This window comes from Oncorhynchus mykiss, chromosome 2 (genome assembly GCF_013265735.2).
Source record: "Oncorhynchus mykiss isolate Arlee chromosome 2, USDA_OmykA_1.1, whole genome shotgun sequence".
In the NCBI taxonomy this organism is placed as follows: domain Eukaryota; kingdom Metazoa; phylum Chordata; class Actinopteri; order Salmoniformes; family Salmonidae; genus Oncorhynchus; species Oncorhynchus mykiss.
The window spans coordinates 35,754,993-35,778,794 of NC_048566.1; the positions used below are offsets into that span (position 1 = coordinate 35,754,993).

Sequence of the window (23,802 nt, forward strand, 5' to 3'; positions counted from 1 at the left end):
GCTGGTGCGGTTGGCCCTGGGTTCCTCCTAATGCAAGACAATGCTAGACCTCATGTGGCTGGAGTGTGTCAGCAGTTCCTGCAAGAGGAAGGCATTGATGCTATGGACTGGCCCGCCCGTTCCCCAGACCTGAATCCAATTGTGCACATCTGGGACATCATGTCTCGCTCCATCCACCAACGCCACGTTGCACCACAGACTGTCCAGGAGTTGGCGGATGCTTTAGTCCAGGTCTGGGAGGACATCCCTCAGGAGACCATCCGCCACCTCATCAGGAGCATGCGTTGTAGGGAGGTCATACAGACACATGGAGGCCACACACACTACGGAGCCTCATTTTGACTTGTTTTAAGGACATTCCATCAAAGTTGGATCAGCCTGTAGTGTGGTTTACCACTTTCATTTTGAGTGTGACTCCAAATTCAGACCTCCATGGGTTGATAAATTTGATTTCCATTGATCATTTTTTTGTGATTTTGTTGTCAGCACATTCAACTATGTATGAGCAGTGTATAATTTTGATGTACAGTATGTTCTAAATGCAGCATAGTATATAGTCTGAAATTATTGTGCTTTACAAGCAAATTGAATATACAGCGGGGCAAAAAAGTATTTAGTCAGCCACCAATTGTGCAAGTTCTCCCACTTAAAAAGATGAGAGAGGCCTGTAATTTTCATCATAGGTACACTTCAACTATGACAGACAAAATGAGAAAAAAAATCCAGAAAACCACATTGTAGGATTTTTAATGAATTTATTTGCAAATTATGGTGGAAAATAAGTATTTGGTCACCTACAAACAAGCAAGATTTCTGGCTCTCAAAGACCTGTAACTTATTCTTTAAGAGGCTCCTCTGTCCTCCACTTGTTACCTGTATTAATGGCACCTGTTTGAACTTGTTATCAGTATAAAGGACACCTGTCCACAACCTCAAACAGTCACACTCCAAACTCCACTATGGCCAAGACCAAAGAGCTGTCAAAGGACACCAGAAACAAAATTGTAGACCTGCACCAGGCTGGGAAATCTGAATCTGCAATAGGTAGGCAGCTTGGTTTGAAGAAATCAACTGTGGGAGCAATTATTAGGAAATGGAAGACATACAAGACCACTGATAATCTCCCTCAATCTGGGGCTCCACGCAAGATCTCACCCCGGGGGTTCAAAATGATCACAAGAACGGTTAGCAAAAATCCCAGAACCACACGGAGGGACCTAGTGAATGACCTGCAGAGAGCTGGGACCAAAGTAACAAAGCCTACCATCAGTAACACACTACGCCGCCAGGGACTCAAATCCTGCAGTGCCAGACGTGTCCCCCTGCTTAAGCCAGTACATGTCCAGGCCCGTCTGAAGTTTGCTAGAGAGCATTTGGATGATCCAGAAGAAGATTGGGAGAATGTCATATGGTCAGATGAAACCAAAATATAACTTTTTGGTAAAAACTCAACTCGTCGTGTTTGGAGGACAAAGAATGCTGAGTTGCATCCAAAGAACACCATACCTACTGTGAAGCATGGGGGTGGAAACATCATGCTTTGGGGCTGTTTTTCTGCAAAGGGACCAGGATGACTGATCCGTGTAAAGGAAAGAATGAATGGGGCCATGTATGGTGAGATTTTGAGTGAAAACCTCCTTCCATCAGCAAGGGCATTGAAGATGAAACGTGGCTGGGTCTTTCAATATGATGATGATCCTAAACACACCGCCCGGGCAACGAAGGAGTGGCTTCGTAAGAAGCATTTCAAGGTCCTGGAGTGGCCTAGCCAGTCTCCAGATCTCAACCCCATAGAAAATCTTTGGAGGGAGTTGAAAGTCCGTGTTGCCCAGCAACAGCCCCAAAACATCACTGCTCTAGAGGAGATCTGCATGGAGGAATGGGCCAAAATACCAGCAACAGTGTGTGAAAACCTTGTGAAGACTTACAGAAAACGTTTGACCTCTGTATTGAGATAAACTTTTGTTATTGACCAAATACTTATTTTCCACCATAATTTGCAAATAAATTCATTAAAAATCCTACAATACGATGAAAATTACAGGCCTCTATCATCTTTTTAAGTGGGAGAACTTGCACAATTGGTGGCTGACTAAATACTTTTTTGCCACACGGTATCTAATAATAGACATATTTTAGGGATGTTCTTTTAAACGTCAAACCAAATATTGAGTTTATTTTAAAAAAAAAAACATTGCTTGTTTACCCCTATCACTTCCGATGATTGTTAGCTAGCTCCTAGCGTTTGCTAAAGATAGCTGAAGTTTGTAGTGGCTGTTTAAAGAAAACCAATTACTGTTTCTCCTGGCCCATAGACTACTTTTAGGTTGATAAACCATCATCAAGTTGTAAAATGCTGAACTTCCCATTGAGGCCATGTTGATAAAACCATGAAGCACCAATCAACAGGAAGAATGCAGGACTTACCATCGTCCTCTTTTGACAACCTGTGAGAAAGAAAAACCTATTTACAGCAGTGATACTATGAGTTAGTTACTAATTATTGATGTTTCAATATAATGACTGGTGTTTTACAATATTCATAAATTTACTGTCTGAATTTGTACAAACCAACACCAACAGTTATGATGTAAAGGCAAACCATTGCTAGAATAATTATATATTCAGTCAATAGTTTTTAACTTCCTGAAAAAGAACATCACGGTAATTCCGTGCTAAAAGGTCACTTTAGAAATATAACTCTTGTTAGAAAGCCAATATCAAAGAAACCTCTTATGATTTTAATCATTCTCAAAAATAATATTGACTGTTGCACTTTATGCAAAGAAGACCATTCATGTAAATACTCAAGTTAAAACTGAGATTACTTCAGTTGAGACGGACCTGCAGCTTTCATGTTGTATGGCCTGTGTGTTTGCAACACAAAAATGTTACTGATATACTTTACAGATGGTCTTTGAGTTAGCGGTAAAGCACCCATCAGTTCTGTTATTAATGCAGAAACACATATCCCAGTGATAAAGAGTGGTAAGGACACTTGACCTACATTTGGGCAGAAAAAGGATTGGTGTCTACAGGATCAGTGTCCCCCCGCGGGACAGTTGAGCTAACGTAGGCTAATATGATTAGCATGAGGTTGTAAGTAACAAGAAAATTTCCCAGGACATAGACATATCTGATATTGGCAGGAAGCTTAAATTCTTGTTAATCTAACTGCACTGTCCAATTTACAGTAGCTATTACAGTGAAAGAATACCATGCTATTGTTTGAGGAGAGTGCACAATTATGAACTTGAAAATGTATTAATAAACCAACATTTGGGCAGTCTTGATGCAACATTTTGAACAGATATACAATGGTTCATTGGATCAGTCTAAAAATGTGCGCATACACTGATGCTATCCAGTGGCCAAAATCTAAATTGAGCATGGGCTGGAATAATACATTATGGCCTTTCTCTTTCTCAGATGTAGTAAAAACAACAATATTTTCTTTAGTGTACACATGCAGCACTTGGTACTGTAGACTTCAGGGAGACTGTGATGCATTTCCAGTAAACTCTACCCACAGGTCCTACATAATCTGCTATAGACTATCCATCTTGATATCATTTTCCATGTATTATCTAATTTCTATTCACTGATGTGTAAGAACTGTCCATCTGCATCCTGTTTAATCAAACCAAAATGAAATTGGCAGAAGTAGTGACCTCATTGCAGTTTCGCATCCCTTTGCACATCAGCATGAAATATTTGTTTGTTTGGTAAAATATAGCCTTTGGTTACTGCAGTATAGCCTGCAGGGCTGCAGTATAGTGAAATGTTTTCAGTAGAAAGTATTTTTTTTAAAATATATATAATATTCTGAATGTATTTATGTTGTGATTCAATGTATAGTTGAAACTGAAATGTAATAAAAAGTACTTCATTGATGTAATTGGTTGATTGTTTTATAAACCTCAACAGCCTATCCACCACTAGCATCTGGACCCTACCAGACACTTAGTCACCTTAGACCCTTCTCATGAACATTTCAACTTTGTTGAAAGTGCTACATGTATAAAGAAAGACAATGAGAGAACCACATGCAGTATCTTTAACCTTTGGTCACATAATGTGAGAAATGTGCTTACTGGCTACACACAGCACATTTTGTTCAGTGTCAATGTAGTGTCAATTACATATTTCTGTTTTCTGTTTCTATTCCCATTTCTGATTTCTCTGTGTGGATTTCAATAAAAAAAAAGTATATATATTTACTGAAAAGCAATAATTAATATTGCTGTAATATTGTATTTTTTGTATGTCATCATGATTGTTGTGGCATTTGTAGCCTCTGAAACATTAGATATGTGTCCACTCGTCTGAGACCACTACACAAGCATGTGTTGTGCCAATGGTAAACAAGTGTATTACATATTTTTCCTGTCTTCTCTAATATGTGGTGATTATGTAGAAAATAAAGGATATTGAGAATCAAACATTCTGAGCCAGAGCTAAAGGGACAGTAGTTTTACAAGTGTCACAAAAAGACAACACTGGGCATAAAGAGTTTCCAAACTGAGACGTAGGTCACATTAATATATTGATAGACAGGTTAGAGATTGTTTCCCTTCTAGATTCTGCAAATATGGACAACCAAACATAGCTGTGGGAGTTAGGGGTGCTGAGCAGCGCCCCCTGATGAATCAGAAATCAGTGCACTAAGCCTTCATAACTCCTGTCTGAGTGGACAAAAATAGTTGTCAGCAGCGCGGGTAGAACAAAATCTCTTTCCAAGTTAGGCCAGAAAGGACAACCAAACAAATAGTAATAAAAGTACGATAGATGTTCTCCATATATAGGAAACCCGCAAAATAATTGATGCTTTCAAAGATATTAGTTTTTGATGGCATGATAGTTGGATTGGTCAAGTTGACCAATGTTGCTATTTCAGACAATATATGACTTAATTTCCAATGTAAATACCATTACACAATATTCTCAATGCTTTTGATCCATTTTGATGTGATTTTTATAGAATTTCACAATGTTCTACCATCAAAGCCTAATGTTGCATTTTTGCTGTTTCCAGAAATTCTTTCTACAAACAAAATTTAAAAAAAGAGATTATTTTCATAATCAGAGGCCTATTACAAGTATTTCTCAAGGGTAATAACATTTTTTTCTTCTAATTTGGATCTATGCTTGGGTCTCGCAGGGTTAAAGATTTATAATACATACAGCTTTGAAAGTTCCTCATTTTCCAAAGACACAGTCAGTCAGTCAATCAGTCAGACACAGTTGCAGTTGAATAGGACATAGAAACACAACATACTTCTTATTTGATCCTCCCTACTATTCTATCTGTTGGCAAAAAAAAGGTAAGTTATTTAATAATGTCATAATAAATGTATAGGAGCGAACATTTATTTACGGATCAAAATTGCTTCCGTTTTAGTGATTATACTCGGTAACACTTTACATTGTGGTGCCCTTATTACTCAAATATATATTTTTTTTTTGGTAATTGATTGGAACATTTTACTGTGTAGTAATTCCTGTAAGTACAGTGTAATAGGTGTTGTGATTAGTCATTGTTACACTGTGCTTGCCCTGTACTTACAGCAGTAACCCTTACCCTAAACCCTAAGTACAGGGTAAGTCCAGTGTAACAATGAGTAACTACAATACTTGTTACACTACAGGGACAATTACACAGCAATAAAGGCACTGGAATGTAAAATGAAACCGTTGAAGAGGAATTTACACTGTGTTAGCACCATCAAATCGTATTACAATCTGTCCATATACACCCTCGGGAAGAATATGTTGCATTTGTTTACATTTTGTGACAAGCAAGCATAAAGACATGCAAATGTTCATGTTCTCATCCATTCATAGAATGTTTGGAAATTATGTAGAGTCAGGTATTTGTAAAAAAAAATCTATATGAATACGAGTGGGAAAGTGGCCGTGCGTTTGGGCAATTAATAGACACTTCATTAAGTAAAAACACTGGACACAGACTGCTGCGCCATAACCAATCAGAGCTACACGGGCGTGTGCCATTCACTTTGATATTTTACTGCACTGGACTGTGTGTTTACAGGCAGCAGCACAGCACGGTTTTGGTTAAATCATTCTTTTGAAAGCAGTAGCACACAGCAGTAGTCACAAAATAAACCCTATCCCTCCACAAACAAACCTTTTGGAGTCCCGGAACGTCACAGGTGTCACACCCAAATTTGCCAGGACATTGTGTCATTGTCCCTGGAGGTTTTGTCTAGTTCCCGGTTTGTTCTGGAGATATCCCAAAGGTTTATAGGATGTTTTTAGAAGATTCTGTCATTGTCTCCTGGATATTTTTGTTTAGTTCCCGGCTTGCTCCGGGGATGTCACCTGATGCTCGCAAAGACCTGATGTGTTTTCAATTTACATACATTACACACTTTGACATACATGAATACATTGTGTGTTCATTTACAGTAATTATTATTCAACCTTTCCTGATCTGAACTCACACCCTCTTGGTTCATGGCATTCCGATCTTCTGGCAACGCCACCATGTCTGACTCAATGACGGATTTCACCTGTATTCCTACACTTAGTACTTCAAAGTAAATCTCAGATCTGTTAAAAATACACGGAAGGAAAACTATTGTATTCATCTGTAACGTTTTTCCTCCTCTTCTGACGAGGAGTATGAAGGATCGGACCAATGTGCAGCGTGGTAAGTGTTCATGTTATTTATAAGGAACAGAAACACAACAAAATAACAAAGAGAGTGAAACGAAAACGAAACAGTCCTGTAAGGTGCAGCAACACAAAACCGAAAACAACTACCCAAAACCCATAGTGGGAAAACAGGCTGCCTAAGTATGGTTCTCAATCAGAGACAACGATTTACAGCTGCCTCTGATTGGGACCCATACCAGGCCAAAACCAGAAATACAAAACATAGAACAAAAACATAGAATGCCGACCCCAACTCACACCCTGACCAAACTAAAATAGAGACATAAAAAAGGAACTAAGGTCAGGACGCGACATCATCATAGTGAAGTACTAAGCAGAAAGATCAGCAAATCCAGATGTTATGAGTTCAAATCTCACGGTCCAGATTCACATTTTTTAAATATGGATAAGAATGATCCGGATTCTGTAATCCACTTTTTTGCAATCCAGGATCAGATTGATCTATATGTTTTTGAGCTGTTTTTTTCTGTGAATTGAATAGATTTAAATGTTAGAATGTTAGAGTTTTTCAAAATGGAAATGTTTTATTCTGATCCTCAATATAGGGATCCGGATTTGGTAATCCAATCTGACCTTTAATCAGGATTAAAAGTTGTTTATTGCATTTTTCAAAACTCAAAGGTGGTGATTAGGATAGTTTTGATGCCGAAAATCAGGACTACCTTGATCCCATTCTAATCCAGATGAATCCATTTGAAAAACTGGCCCCTGATGACTGGTAAAGCAAATGTCTTGAGAACATTTTACAAACGTCCTAACATGGTCCTCAATGACGTCCCGATAACTTACAGGGAACTCAGCAGCAGAGAGGAGGTCGTTCACTATCTTTACCAAGGCAGTTTCAGTGCTATGCATAGCCCAGAAGCCCGACTGGAGGGGTTCAAAAGTTCATGAGAGACCCTGTGTTGTTGGATTTGTGATGCTACCACCCACTCAAGCACTTTGCATGCATTAGCCTTGTACAAATCATCCTGATCTCGCAAGCTCACATTCTGTTTCGCTTCACGGACCGAGCTCACAATGGTGTGTACGAGGCTATATGATTTGGGCTAATGTGTTGTATGGAGATTACTACAGTTCCACTGTGATGCCTGGACGTTTTGGAATTCTAACCCCTGTTAAACTTTGCGTGTTTGAGCTACAGACTGCTGGACTATGACTCTCACAAGCCACACAAGAGTTGTTAGAATGTAAGAAGTTTCCAGGACATAGTGTCTATAATACTGTAATAAGCTAACATAGTTGCTGTCACAAACTCCAAACCCCAGACAGTTTTCACTGACTAGTTAGATATTATTTCCAACTGAGCAAACAGGTACCGGTACTTACAGCATTCTTATAAATACATTTTTCATTAGGTTTTTTACACCAATTTTTTTATTGACATTTGTCAAATCAAGTTCCATTTCCTGTAGTACACAATCAGCTCCTTTGTTGAGGGAGAGGTTGTTGTCCTTGCACCACACTGCCAGGTCTCTGATCCCCTACCTAATAGGCTTTCTTGTTGTCGTTGGTGATCAGGCCTACCACCATTGTGTCGTCAGCAAACTTAATGATGGTGTTGGAGTTGTGCGCAGCCACACAGTCGTGGGGGATTAGGGAGTACAGGAGAGGACTAAGCATGCACCCCTGAGGTGCCCATGTGTTGAGCGTCAGCATGGTGAATGTGTTGTTGCCTACCCTCACCACCTAGGGGTGGCCCGTCAGGAAGTCCAGGAACCAGTTACAGAGGGAGGTGTTCAGTTCCAGGGTCCTGAGCTTCGTGATGAGCCTGGAGGGCATTATGGTGTTGAACACTGAGCTGTAGTCAATAAATACAATTCTCATATAGATGTTCCTCTTGTCCAGGTTGGAGAAGGCAGTGTGGAGTGCAATAGAGATTGCATCATCTGTGGATCTTTTGGTGCGGTATGCAAATTGGAGATGGTACAGGGCATCTGGGATGATGTTGTTGATGTGAGTCAGCCTTTGAAAGCATTTCATGGCTACAAAAATGAATGCTACAAGGCAATAGTGACTTAGACAGGTTACTTGAAGAGAGCAGGCGAGAAGTTTGTTAGGTGTCCGACCCCATAGCAACCACCTGATCCTGGCAACCTATCAGTGGCCTGGTCACAGAGGTCACTGGGAGTTTGGGCAGACAGTTTATGACCCCCTAGTCTCTCTGGCAGCGTCAGGGGATGGGTGGAGTAAGTCTCACAGGCAGGGGAATCTATAACAGGTCTACCACTATACCATGAATAAATGCCACACAGCGGATGTTGACTGTAAAAAAAGGAATCCTTCATTTCACATGCAGAGGTAATACAAGCTAATAACTGTGTTATTCCCCCTGCTCTTCCCCGACAGAGACATGGCTGGCGCTTTAAGATTCCTCCTCAGTGGCTGTCTGCTGCAAGGTGGGTGGCTGTGGGAGTTGGGATCACTGGCCAAGATCAGGGGTGAAAGTAAGGCGGTACGGTCCAGTATGCCGTCCAGGCAAAATAAAGAGAGGAGGTACGCCGTACCGGTAATCATGACCCTATCACCATAATAATTTAAAAATATCATTAAAAAGTAGGCTATTACACTATTATGTATCATTACTGCATGTCAGAGGCTTGAAACATTTGTGAATTGACTTGAAAACGTGTGGTATTGCCTACGCTCCAAAATGTGATGTGGTTCGAGTGGATGAAGGTGCTCGGGTATAGCCTGGTAAAGGAGCCGTTCGGATTATGAAATCAGATGAAAACCTCATGACGGGTTGTGTTTATGACATAAATAAAGGTAATACATGTTAAATGTGAAATGACAAATCTTTACGACTAGGCCCACAGAGATCCTATTGAATTAACAGGGATTCTATAACTAATTCTATGATTAGGCCCATGAAAATGCACACATAAGACGTCCCGTACCGGGAAGGAATTAAACCTTCTTTCACCCCTGGCTAAGATGATATGTGCAGCAGCAATGTGTGGTAATAATAATTAATTAGTTCTTGATACACACTCACACCCTAACAAATGTCCCATGTTGATCATAAATATAAAAATTCTAATAAAGTGTCACCCAGCTGGAAAAATGGACTGGAGCGGATACACAGTACACCTAAAATACTGTCTTTCTTGAGTTGAATGAGTCAAATCGAACTCTATAAAGACTTGTGCTGTTGTGTGTGTGTGTTTTAGGTGTTCTCTGTGAAGATTGGACAGCCTTGATGCCTCAGAGTATAGAGGCTCTGAAGGGATCATGTGTGCGCATTCCCTGCTCATTTACACTTGGTTCCATAAAGGCAGTGGACTATGATCCCTGCCTAAAAACTCACTCATGTAATGCCATTTGGATGAGAGGGGGAACAGATAAGACAAACACAGTAGGCTCCAGTCCATCTGGGAACTTGAACCAGAAAGACTGTACTACAATCCTGGACAACATGCCTACTGGTGACAAGCTTTACTTCAGACTAGAATGTGGCAACTGTGTCAAGTTTAATTTTGGCACACCTGTTCAAATCAATATCGCAGGTAAGACACATAGCTATCCAATCAAACGGAATTACTGACCACACATGATTCTATACACTTTACCTTGACAAAAACTACATGAAATTGTATTTAACATATTTTTATTTGTAGACTTTGTTTTCACTTATCTTATTGAACAATTGATTGATTATCATTGATAGTGGGTGTGTTTGTTCCTTTTTGTTTCATTGAGCTAGTAACGTGTCTTTCTATTCTAGACACTCCCCCCACACCCACTCTAACCCCAGCTACAGTGGAAGTGAGGGAGGGGACCTCAGTGAGTTTGATTTGCTCTGCTGCAGCCCCATGTCCCTCTCTCCACCCAACTCTGACATGGACCCCCAGTCTGGGTCAAAGTGAGGAGGGACTACAGGAGAATCAGGATAAAACTCAAGTTAAGACCTCTTCTCTGACCTTCACTGCTTCATACCTCCATCATGAACAGAATATCTCCTGCACTGCTCTCTACAAACAACAAGATGGCAAGAATGTCAAATCACCTGAAACTAGTCTGACCGTCACGGTTCTATGTAAGATCATTTGGACTTTTTTTTCCACCTCATATTAGCATCAGTTGTTTGGTTTTGTTTCAGTCAAACATGAATAACATTGTGTGCACTTTCTCTAAGTTTCTCCCAAGAACACCTCAGTGTCAGTCAGTCCCTCTGGTTCAGTGTTAGAGGGCAGCTCCATGACTCTGACCTGCAGCGGCAATGCCAACCCAGCAGTGAGCTACACCTGGTACAGAGTCAATGGAGTTCAGGTGACAACAGTGGGGTCTAGCAGAATGCTAACTATCCAGGTGTCTGCAAACAACAGTCAGTTCTACTGTGAAGCCAGAAATGACCATGGAACTGAGAACTCCTCTGTCATTCAACTAGATTTGCCATGTAAGTACTTGCACTATCTCAGTAGCAATGGGTGCAATGGCGGCACCACTAAATTCACTTGTCTCAAACGTTGTCCCTGTTTTTCAGATCCTCCCATGTATACCTCAGTGTTAGTCAGTCCCTCTGGTCCAGTGGTAGAGGGCAGCTCTGTGACTCTGACCTGCAGCAGCAATGCCAACCCAGCAGTGAAGACCTACACCTGGTACAGAGTCAATGGAGTTCAGGTGACATCAATAGGACATGGAGAGAAACATCAGACCCAGGTGTACACAGATCAAAGAAAGTTCTACTGTGAGGCTAAAAATGTCCATGGAACACAGAACTCATCAGTCTTTGAACTGGATGTTATGTGTAAGTATACAATGAAACTATGGATGGGCGCGAGTATTTGAGTACTCAGGTACTCGATTCAAGGTTTGTATTTGTTTCCTATAATCAAATGCAAGTATTTAGCTGGTTAAATTCATGAGCACTGACATTTCAACTCTAAGATGGATTTGATGTTTAGAGAATACAGTATGTCAAATGCAGTGAAAATATGTTCAGTTTGTTTTTCAGTTGTGTAAAGAATAACCAGCACAACCAGTACAACTTACATTTATTTTTATGAGAGTACTCAAACACCGATATTTTTTCAAATGCCCATCCATATTAAATACAAGTATTGAATATTTCGTGGCAATCACTTTGTACAGTTGAAGTCGGAAGTTTACATACACCTTAGCCAAATACGTATAACTTAGGATTTCATATTTCCTGACATTTAATCCTAGTACAAATTCCCAGTCTTAGGTCAGTTAGGATCACCACTTTATTTTAAGAATGTGAAATGTCAGAATAATAGTAGAGAGAATGATTTATTTCAGCCTTTAATTCTTTCATCACATTTCCAGTGGATCAGAAGTTTACATACACTCAATTAGTATTTGGTAGCATTGCCTTTAAATTGTTTAACTTGGGTCAAACGTTTCGGGTAGCCTTACACAACCTTCCCAGAATAAGTTGGGTGAATTTTGGCCCATTCCTCCTGACAGAGCTGGTGCAACTGAATCAGGTTTGTAGGCCTCCTTGCTCGCACACGCTTTTTCAGTTCTGCCCAAAAATGTTCTATATGATTCAGGTCAGGGCTTTGTGATGGCCACTCCAATACCTTGACTTTGTTGTCTTTAAGCCATTTTAAGCCAAGTATGCTTAGGGTCATTGTCCATTTGGAAGACACATTTGCGACCAAGCTTTAACTTATTTTGTGAAGTGCACCAGTACCTCCTGCAGCAAAGCACCCCCAAAACATGATGCTGCCACCCTCATGCTTCACGGTTGGGATGATGTTCTTCGGCTTGCAAGCCTCCCCCTTTTTCCTCCAAACGTAACGATGGTCATTATGTCCAAAAAGTTATATTTTTGGTTCATCAAACCAGAGGACATTTCTCCAAAAAGGATGATCTTTGTCCCCACGTGCAGTTGCAAACCGTGGTCTGGCTTTTCATGGCGGTTTTGGAGCAGTGGCTTCTTCCTTGCTGAGTGGCCTTTCAGGTTATATCGATATAGGACTCGTTTTACTGTGGATATAGATACTTTTGTACCTGTTTCCACCAGCATCTTCACATGGTCCTTTGCTGTTGTTCTGGGATTGATTTGCACTTTTCTCACCAAAGTATCTTCATCTCTAGAAGACAGAACGTGTCTCCTTCCTGAGTGGTATGATGGCTGCGTGGTCCCATGGTGTTTATCCTTGCATACTATTGTTTGTACAGATGAACGTGGTACCTTCAGGCATTTGGAAATTGCTCCCAAGGATGAACCAGACATGTGGAGATCTAGAATTTGTTTTCTGATTTATTTTGATTTTCTCATGAAGTCAAGCAAAGAAACACTGAGTTTAAAGGTAGGCCTTGAAATACACCCACAGGTACACCTCCAAATGACTCATTAACTCAATTGACTCAATTAGCCTATCAGAATCTTCTAAAGCCATGACATAATTTTCTGGAATTTTCCAAGCTGTTTAAAGGCACAGTGTATGTAAACTTCTGACACACTGGAATTGTGATACAGTGAATTATAAGTGAAATAATCTGTCTGTAAACAATTGTTGGAAAAATTACTTCTGTCATGCACAAAGTAGATGTCCTAACCGACTTGCCAAAACTATAGTTTGTTAGCAAGACATTTGTAGAGTGGTTGAAAAACAAGTTTTAATGACTACAACCTAAGTGTATGTAAACTTCTGACTTCAACTGTGTGTATATATATATATATATATATATATATATATATATATATATATATATATATATATATATATATACATATTAGTATTTATTTTGTTAGACTCCCCAAAGAACACCTCAGTGTCAGTCAGTCCCTCTGGTTCAATGATAGAGGGCAGCTCTGTGACTCTGACCTGCAACAGCAATGCCAACCCAGCAGTGAAGACCTACACCTGGTACACAATCAGGGGAGGTCGGGGGACACCAGTGAAGAATATGCCAGAGCTAACTGTCCAGGTGTTGACAGATAACAGCATGTTCTACTGTGAGGCCAAAAATGACCATGGAATCCAGAAATCATCTGCCTTTCAACTAGATATGATGTGTAAGTACACAATAAAATAAATGTGTATAATATATTTGTGAGCTATACACACAAAAACAATTGTTCTATATGGTACCAAATAAGGGTTATTTGGCTTGTAACCATAGCGGATCCTTTTTTTGGTATATATATATATATATATATATATATATATATATATATATACACATATATATTTATGTTTATATATATATATTTATACACAAAAATAAGCTTCTATAAATAACCATGCTCATAAGGTTCTAAATGGAACCTCTGTGGTGATAAACATAACCATTTCCTAAGGGTCTATAAAGAATCATTAATAAAAGGTTCTGAAGAACACCAAAACAGAGTTCCGCTATGGTTACAAGCCTTTTGGGGGCTACATAGAACCCTTTTTTCATGTATTTTTATATAGAATCTTTATGGACAATAGTTTTATAAATATACTTCCTCGGTCTCAAAGGTTCTTTGTAGATCTTTTTGAAAAACCATACAGGGTTCATTATTTTGTTTAACCATATCACGTTGTTAAAGTTCCAATGCAGCCATTTTTATCTCAATATCATATCATTTCTGAGTAGCAATTAAGTACCTAACTGGGATTGTTTTAAATAAAAATGTGTCCAAAAGAAACAAAAATATCTTCTTAGCAGAACAATTTCTCTGTCATCAAGCAGGCCAAAATTCCATCCCACCAAAACAGGCGGAAATTTCTGACCATCTTTTCAAGCAGTTGTTCCGTTAAACGGGCGTTATCATAAGTTTTTACAATTTCACAGTATTATTCCAACCCCATGGTGTGGAAATAGAATCTGAGTGTACAAAACATTAAGAACACCTGCTCTTTCCATCACATTGACTGACCAGGTGATTCCAGGTGAAAGCTATGATCTCGTATTGATGTCACTTGTTAAATCCACTTCAATCAGTGTAGATGAAGGGGAGGAGACAGATTAAAGAAGGATCTCTAAGCCTTGAGACAATTGACACATGGATTGTGTATGTGCGCCATTTAAAGGGTTATTGGCCAAGACAAAATATTTTTGTGCCTTTGAACAGGGTATGGTTGTAGGTGCCAGGCGCACAGGTTTGTGTCAGGATCTGTAACCCTGCTGTGTTTTTCACGCTCAACAGTTTCCTGTGTGTATCAAGAATTGTCCACCAACCAAAGGACATCCAGCCATCTTGTCAGAACTGTGGGACACTTTTGACACCTTATAGATTCCATGCAAAAGTAGACGGGGACGGGGACTCAATATTGCAACTCAATATTAAGAAGGTGTTGCTAACGTTTGATATAATACATTTATATGAAACACAGGAATACCTATGTTTGACAGCACTGGGCTTTTAAAATTCTTTAGGTGTCATAATTGTGTTAATTGACAAGTTGAATCAGGTGTGCCAGCTCTAGAACAGCTGGAGACATCTGAGGAGAGAATTGTTCTCAGTTGACAGAAGGCCATACAGGAGTATTTCACAAGACACTGTGACTGACTGTAGTCATAATGATGATGAAATAGCATAACACAAAAAAGATGGAACTGGAACTGGAATCACACTCTCACTTGTGGTTGCACAAGAAGAGCTGTGAGCAAACCACATCCCAAAATATTTGAATGAGGTGCCGCCCCTTACATTTTAATTATCACTAAGAGAGGAAAGAGGAAAGAACCCTTTTCAGAAATGCAAAGAATCAATGAGGAGCTCAAAGTGTTCTTGGAGCCATTACCCTTCCAAAATAACCCTGGAGGAACCCTATTTTCTAAGTGTGTAGCCAGTATCATAACACACACTATGTTTACGTATTTCATTCAGCATCTGTTGTTTCTTTCCCCCAGACCCTCCCAAGAACACCTCAGTGTCAGTCAGTCCCTCTGATTCAGTGTTAGAGGGCAGCTCTGTGACTCTGACCTGCAGCAGCAATGCCAACCCAGTGGGGACCTACGCCTGGTACAGAGTCATTGGAGATCAGGTGACATCAATAGGACATGGAAACAAACATCAGACCCAGGTGTACACAGATCACAGACAGTTTTACTGTGGTGCCACAAATGACCATGGCACTAAGAACTCATCAGTCATTGAACTGGATGTATTGTGTACGTATAATTCTGGAACTATTGTTTGTGCTCAATTTTAGTTGTGAGGATAGCACCAAGTTTTAAAACTCTTTTTTTAAAGCCTTTTTACTATTTTTCACCTGTCTCTTCAGATCCTCCCAAGAACACCTCAGTGTCAGTCAGTCCCTCTGGTTCAGTGTTAGAGGGCAGCTCTGTGACTCTGACCTGCAGCAGCAATGCCAACCCAGCAGTGAAAAACTACACCTGGTACAGAGTCAATGGAGACCATGTGACACAAATTGCTAATGAAAGAGAGTTAAAAACGGAAGCATCTATAGACAACCACCAGTTCTACTGTGAGGCCAGAAATGACCATGGTACAAAGAACTCATCAATCATTCTACTGAATGTGCTATGTAAGTACAACATTACAAACATACTGGAGCCTCAAGTAATAACTTATTAAACAAACAAAAAAACAGGTAGAACATTTTAATTGCATATTCTTTGTTGTTTTTCAGACCCACCAAAAAACAGCTCAGTGTCAGTCAGTCCCTCTAGTTCAGCAATAGAGGGCAGCTCTGTGACTCTGACCTGCAGCAGCAATGCCAACCCACCAGTGGGGAGCTACACCTGGTACAGAGTCAATCAAGAACAGGTCACAGAAGTGGGATCTAGCAGAATGCTAACTATCAAGGTACCCGCAGACAACAGCCAGTTTTATTGTGAGACCAGAAATCGTCTTGGATCCCAGAACTCATCTGTCACTCAACTAGATGGGATGTGTAAGTGCAAAATTAAAACAAATGTACACAATAGTTTAGCACTATGGCTAGTGTCATAACACACTCTAAACTACCTGTTTCCACACAATATGCTTCTTCACATCTTCAGATCCTGCCAAGAACACCTCATTGTCGGTCAGTCCCTCTGGTCCAGTGGTAGAGGGCAGCTCTGTGACTCTGACCTGCAGCAGCAATGCCAACCCAGCAGTGAAGACCTACACCTGGTACAGAGTCAATGGGAGGGAGGGAGTCATTGTAGGATCTGGACAGAGCTTCACCTTCAATAAGATTGCTATCAATGATGGTGGGCGGTACTATTGCGAAGCAGAGAACAAGCATGGGGTGGACAACTCAACAACTACTTACATAGATGTGACATGTAAGTTGTTACACTTCTATATCCTGTGAACATACTTTAAAGGGGCAGTGCAGTCAAAAACGTGATAAAAAAAATATATATTTCCAAGCACTGAGGTCATACTAACACTCTGAAATTGTGGAAACAATGCCCTTTTTGTGTAAGTGCTTAAAAACAAATGTTTTTGAATACCTGGAATTTCAGCCTAATCATGTGGGATGAGTTTTTGGCCCACAGCATGTCATCACATTCTGATGTAATTATTCTGACCAATGACCAGTCATCTTTTATTTGTATACAGTATGTATCCTCCTACTTTTAAGTGGTAAGTGGGGTAGGCTCTAGAGAGTCTGGACCAGGGGTTCCCAAACTTTTTCACTCAGGCCCCCTTCCAGCATTGGGAAATATCTCTCCCCCCGCGCGCACACAAAACGTCTATTTCTATGGGCACAAGCACGGTTCATGATACAACCTGTTCACACCCCTCTTGTTGATGGAGAGAACATTTTGCAGGTTTAAAGCTTATGTCCTGCAATTCTACACATTCTGTCATCAAGTGCAGAGAACATTTTGCAATTTTAAAGCAACGTTTCTTGCAAGTCTATACATTTTGCCATGTCTAATGTGTATTCATGTGATATGTGAGCGTCACAAACATTACAACAAAATCTATGACCTAAAAAACCTAGCTTAAAAAAAAACAGACGCTGACATGGGCTACTTAATTTGGACATTTCTGACAAGTTACAAATAGCTCTCCAAGGTATGAAATGACTGACATGACAAGAAGAAAACTGATGGTTCACTACCAAATTACGAAAATGCACCTTGTGCATTCTGTTATTACAACTTCCAAGTGTAAATTGAAAGCCGGACTGAGTTCCTTTAAACCCGTTCCATGACTTATTAAACATTATACAACGGGTGGGTCTAATCCTGAATGCTGATTGGTTAAAACCACATTCCAGTCGGTGTCTATTCCATAAATTACCACCAGCTAAATCTATGACATTAAAATGCCTATTTACTCTGTTCCATCTGACTGTGCAATCCACTGTCTCATCAGCCAAGCCAGGCACTTTATAAACTTGATCTTCACTATAAAAAGCATATTGACATTCTCTCACATTTCTTTTAGACTAACATTTAGTTTTCAACAGAGGACATTTGTATAAACCTTGCTGTCTATCTCTCTGACATTTGCAACATTGTTTCAATATTAAAATTAGATCTCCAGATGTCCCATAGTAATGACCTCGTCGGGATGACCGACAGGCAGGCAGGCAGCTTTTCTCAGCCATTCAAAATCATGAATAACATAATTTTTATGGATATATACAAAGAACTATCAATAGAAAACAGGTAAAACAAAACAATGTGTAATTAGGTTGCTGTCTTTCCAGATTCCGTTTAATGGGATTGTGTTAGCTGTGTTGCTGGCCAGCTCCTCTGAACAAGTGTCCTGACAAGAGAGTACATTTTCAATGCCAGGCGAAGTCGCGCCTTATTAGCTCATTGTTATGGATGTATCCAAATAAATATCACTAGAAAACAGCTTAAACAATCGCGGCTACTTTGCTGTTATTTTGTGGTTACACTGTTTGACGTGACTGTCAGTTAGCCGTAGTTGGCTAGCTAGCAAGCAATAGATAAGAACGTCGCCAGACAATTATGGCAATGGAACATTTAGAACCAACGACTGGGTCGCGTCCATAGATACAGAACTGTTTCAATATGCTTTGTGTTGTAGTCACGGCAGACAAATATATATATTTAAGCAAACCTTACTAGGCTATTGCTACAAGAACAAAAATACTTAATGACTGGCTCGCGTCTCTGGCAACCGAACTGATAGAACGAACGACCAACCGGTTTGGATAGCAACCCTAGATTTGTGTCGGGACTACGTCTTGCGGAAGGATGAAAGAGTATTAATAAATAGATCAAAATAATGTTTTTAATCAAAATATGTAAATCTTTATTTGAATATGTTGGTGTCCCGTTGTATAAAAGTGATAATGCCCTCGAATGCCGGTGTTTGGAGGATATATTGGTACAGTTTGCCTGCCCTCAACTTCGTCTCGGCCCTAACAACATCGTGCCAATATATCCTCCAAACACCGGCTTCTCTGGCGTAATCACTTAATCGAACAACAGATATAACATTTCACTGCATCATTTGTTTTGGTTTTTCAGACCCACCAAAGAACACCTCAGTATCGGTCAGTCCCTCTAGTTCAGCAATAGAGGGCAGCTCTGTGACTCTGACCTGCAGCAGCAATGCCAACCCACCAGTGGGGAGCTACACCTGGCACAGAGTCAATCAAGAACAGGTCACAGAAGTGGGATCTAGCAGAATGCTAACTATCAAGGTACCCGCAGACAACAGCCAGTTCTATTGTGAGACCAGAAATCGTCTTGGATCCCAGAACTCATCTGTCACTCAACTAGATGGGATGTGTAAGTGCAAAATTAAAACAAATGTACACAATAGTTTAGCACTATGGCTAGTGTCATAACACACTCTAAACTACCTGTTTCCACACAATATGCTTCTTCACATCTTCAGATCCTGCCAAGAACACCTCATTGTCGGTCAGTCCCTCTGGTTCAGTGGTAGAGGGCAGCTCTGTGACTCTGACCTGCAGCAGCAATGCCAACCCAGCAGTGAAGACCTACACCTGGTACAGAGTCAATGGGAGGGAGGGAGTCATTGTAGGATCTGGACAGAGCTTCACCTTCAATAAGATTGCTATCAATGATGGTGGGCGGTACTATTGCGAAGCAGAGAACAAGCATGGGGTGGACAACTCAACAACTACTTACATAGATGTGACATGTAAGTTGTTACACTTCTATATCCTGTGAACATACTTTAAAGGGGCAGTGCAGTCAAAAACGTGATTAATATATATATATATATATATATACACTGAGGTCATACTAACACTGAAATTGTGAAAATTATTCCCTTTTAGTGTAAGAGCAAAAAAATAAAGAAATATACACCACCGTTCAAGTTTGGGGCCACTTAGAAATGTCCTGGTTTTTGGAAGGAAAGCAACTTTTTTGTCCATTAAAATAACATCAAATTGATCAGAAATACAGTGTAGACATTGTTAATGTTGTAAATGACTACTGTAGCTGGAAACAGCTGATTTTTTTATGAAATAGCCACATAGGCGTACAAAGGTCCATTATCAGCAACCATCACTCCTGTGTACCAATGGCACGTTGGGTTAGCTAATCCAAGTTTATCATTTTAAAAGGCAAATTGATCATTAGAAAACCCTTTTGCAATCATGTTAGCACAGCTGAAAACAAGGATATTTCTAAGTGACCCCAAGTGTATATGTTTTGCATTTCAGCATGTTCAGGTGGGATGAAGTTTTTGGCCCACAGCATGACATCACAATCTGATCTGATTATTCTCACCAATGACTAGTCATCTTTTATTTGCATGTGTATCCTCCTACTTTTAAGTCTAGACCCGGGGTTCCCAAACTTTTTCACTAAGGAGAAAATTTACCTGCCTGAATGCATAGTGCCAACTGTAAAGTTTGGTGGAGGATAAATAATGGTCTGGGACAGTTTTTCATGGTTCGGGCTAGGCCTCTTAGTTCCAGTGAATGGAAAGCTTAACACTTCAACATACAATGACATTTTAGACGATTCTCTGCTTCCAACTTTGTGCAAACAGTTTGGGGAAGGCCCTTTCCTGTTTCATCATGACAATGCCCCATGTATAAAGTGAGGTCTATACAGAAATGGCTTGTCAAGATTGGTATGGAAGAACTTGACTGGCCTGTACAAAGCCTTGACCTCAACCCCATCAAACACCTTTGTGATCAATTGGAATGCCACTGCGAGCCAGGCCTAATTGCCCAACAGCAGTGCCCGACCTCACTAAGGCTTTTATGGATGAATGGAAGGAAGTCCCCGCAGCAATGTTCCAACATCTAGTGGAAAGCCTTCACAGATTTTTTAATGAGATGTCCACTTGAGCCAGCTATTTGCTGTTTCAAGTGGGGACTCTTCCGGCTGAGGAATAAGTTTCACACATACCAATGTGTTAAATTCACCCCTCAAACTTACTCAACAGCAACCCCAGCTTTGAGCTGACCTCATCTGTAGATCTGAGTCACTAGGAGCTGCTGTAAAGGACGTAACACTGCTTGCTTAGCGAGTACTGCTTCCACCTGATTTGGCTCACACCAACCCTGATGTCAATACAGTTTTCTGTTCCTAAAACTAGAATCTGTTACGAATAGAGTGCAGTAAGTTTTGTAGATGTGACCCTTTGTCAAGGTTTCTAAAAGTTGTGTTGTTTACAAGGACCGCAATGGCAAATTGAGTTATTGCACACGCAACGCACACTTCACAGCGAAGGTGTTCCCTAACGGAAATGTGCAAATACATGCTAGAACCCACCAATAGGATCTTGCTAGCTCTTGCTTGGCTCTGCCCACCTCCTTGCTCGTTCTGCCCACTATGCTTAATTTTCCCCCATTGAAAACGACACAGAACTATCTCGGGTTAGTTATAAATATTTTTGACTTAACTGTCTTCCTCCTCTGTTGTCTATAGTTTCTCCAAAGATTCTGCCCTCCTCTCGCTGCATCAGAACTGCTGATCAGATCAACTGTACCTGTGAGAGTCATGGGAACCCCTCTCCCAAAGTGGAGTGGCGATTGGCTGGACAGCCTGTCAATCACTTTACTAACACTGTCGTCAGAGAGCGAATGGGCAGCACAGGCCTGAGAAGCTCCCTCACCACCCACCAATCACAGGAGGAGGACACGCCCCCTCTGGTCTGCCTCAGCACCAACTCTGTAGGATCTTCCAGCCTCCAGTTCTGTATTCAATGCCTGGGGAGTCACCAGGGGCTGGGCAAAAGCGTTGAAGTTCTTGAGGGTAAGTGCTTTATGTAATCAAATGCCATACATACACGTTGTGCAGCATTTGGTGTTTTTCTGCAGTAAAAGCGATTTGGATCTGGTCAAAACACAATTGTATAGTATAGGTACTTTGAAATACACAAACCAGTCATCATCATTCATAAGGGTTTTGGACACCAGAATTGACTGCAATAATGATCTTGATAACCTTGATAACAACTTTTGTAAGTCTATCGATGAAAGTTTTTTCTGTTCTCCCCTAGGTCAAGTTTCCTTGCCAATCTTCATCACTGCAATATTTGTTTCGGCATTAATGACAGCACTGATATGTGCTTTACTGTATCTACGAAAGTAAGGCCATCACTCTTTAAATGTTCCGGAAATACTGCACATATTTGTGTCTTTATCATTTTTGTGCTTTACATTAACTTAGTTCCTGACTCTGAAGTCAACACTTATTTATAGCTATCTGATTTGACCAGTTTTTTGTATGATGATTTCACAGGGTTTGGTATCCTTGTTTTACGGTACTCAGAGGTCATTACAAATATTACGACAGTGATGTGGGGATGAACCTAGTTCCGACCAGTGGTGAGAGGACACAGGTAAGCATCATCAGATTCATCCTGGAAATATGTTGATAATGAAATGACAACAAAACAAATCTGTTAAATGTCTATAAATGTATGTTATTGCAGGATCATCCTGCGCCAGAAGAAGACATATACGCCAACAGCAATGTACCGAGTCAGGCCAGGAGACAGGGACGCAAACAAGACCTAGAGGCCCCGAATCCGGGTCCCAAACCCCTGCCTTCCTCCAAAGCCATCTCTGAGACCGACCGAACCAGCCTGCCCAATCTAATCTCTGACACTGCTACAAATCCAGGAGAAGGCACTGCAAAGAAGGAGGGGGAGGATGTGTTTTATTCCAGTGTGATTTGGAAGAAGAAGAAGTGGATGAAGAAGAAGAATGAGGGGTCCGTGGATGGGGGAAGGGAGGCATCTAGCGGTTCCTATCTGGAGGAGGAAAGGTGTGTGCTGGGAAATGTAGGCAGACACAGAATAAGTAAGTTACTGGAGATGGATCACCTGCAGTTTCTCTAGTTTTTCATGAATATAATGTAGGTCTATTGTACTTTCACAGAGATATATTGCTCTTAATGAAAGTATAACGCTGTCTTTTTCACCACAAAACAAATAAAAACATGAAATGTCCACTTTATTGTACCCTAATGTAATTGTTCACAGCATTATGATGACCTACATTCTGTATAACATTTAATGTTGTCAAGGTATTTAAAACTCTTAAACTTACTCTAATATCATTGAATGTACCAACACTAACAAAAAAACGAGAAAAAAAAATACGAAGATGTGTTTGAAAGCTAACAATAGAACAAACTCTTGGCCAATTGGAAAGTAGGCTCAGACAAACTCATTGAGTTTCCTGTTTGAAAAGATCAAAGGGGAGGATGATGTAGTGGGTTTCGCTTTGTGAGCGGAACAGAGGGCCAACACAGACAGACGCTCAACACCACCTCTGAAGGTAAGGCATGATGTTAATCTCTAGTTTAATGGGGATTTGTGACCACATTTCAATGACAGGTTTATAATGTTGTTTTGTAGCCTGCAGGTACACTGTGATCCATTTCCAGTAACCTCTTCCCACAGGACCTATCACATAATATATAGTTTTATATTTGTTATTCACCAGGGGCAATGTGCAGAGCAATTCACAGCAGTGAATGAATACATTTTTATAATTTTCTCATATTGGTCCCCCGTGGGAATCGAACCCACAACCTTGATTTTGTAAGTGTCACACTCTACCAACTGAGCCACATGGAAAAATAAATATTAAGTATTTATTAGGATCCCCATAAGGATCCCCATAAGGCAGCAGCTACTCTTCCTGTAGTACAAACAGGAACAAAATAATTACATCTCAACAAAACAACAGCCTACATCAAAAGTAAAACAATACATCATACAAGACATTAATTACATTATTACTCTAT

The 23,802-nt window shown here is 40.3% G+C and overlaps 1 protein-coding gene across 2 annotated transcripts; it reads left to right on the top strand.

Annotated features, from left to right (window-relative positions):
* Positions 1–5,144: 5,144 nt before the first annotated feature.
* LOC110488629 (B-cell receptor CD22) lies at positions 5,145–23,001 on the top strand. Of its 2 annotated transcripts, XM_021560918.2 has the most exons (17): positions 5,145–5,324; positions 9,049–9,098; positions 9,873–10,208; positions 10,427–10,738; positions 10,838–11,098; positions 11,186–11,449; positions 13,430–13,693; positions 15,520–15,780; positions 15,894–16,157; positions 16,263–16,526; positions 16,636–16,905; positions 19,081–19,344; positions 19,454–19,723; positions 21,472–21,798; positions 22,046–22,133; positions 22,288–22,387; positions 22,481–23,001. In XM_021560918.2, the coding sequence occupies exons 2-17, from the start codon at positions 9,053–9,055 to the stop codon at positions 22,886–22,888; spliced, it is 3,999 nt and encodes a 1,332-aa protein (XP_021416593.2). In that variant the 5' UTR covers positions 5,145–5,324; positions 9,049–9,052; the 3' UTR covers positions 22,889–23,001. The 2 variants fall into 2 exon arrangements, with proteins under 2 accessions (XP_021416593.2, XP_021416602.2); XM_021560927.2 differs by lacking the exons at positions 19,081–19,344; positions 19,454–19,723.
* The last annotated feature ends 801 nt before the right edge of the window (positions 23,002–23,802 follow it).

Bases quoted from the DNA above. Each gene is read 5' to 3' on its own strand.
- LOC110488629 (XM_021560918.2), top strand. From the start codon at position 9,053: ATGGCTGGCGCTTTAAGATTCCTCCTCAGTGGCTGTCTGCTGCAAG. The intron at 21,799-22,045 runs GTAAGTGCTTTA...GTTCTCCCCTAG, and splicing joins AAGCGTTGAAGTTCTTGAGG to GTCAAGTTTCCTTGCCAATC. The intron at 22,388-22,480 runs GTAAGCATCATC...ATGTTATTGCAG, and splicing joins CCAGTGGTGAGAGGACACAG to GATCATCCTGCGCCAGAAGA.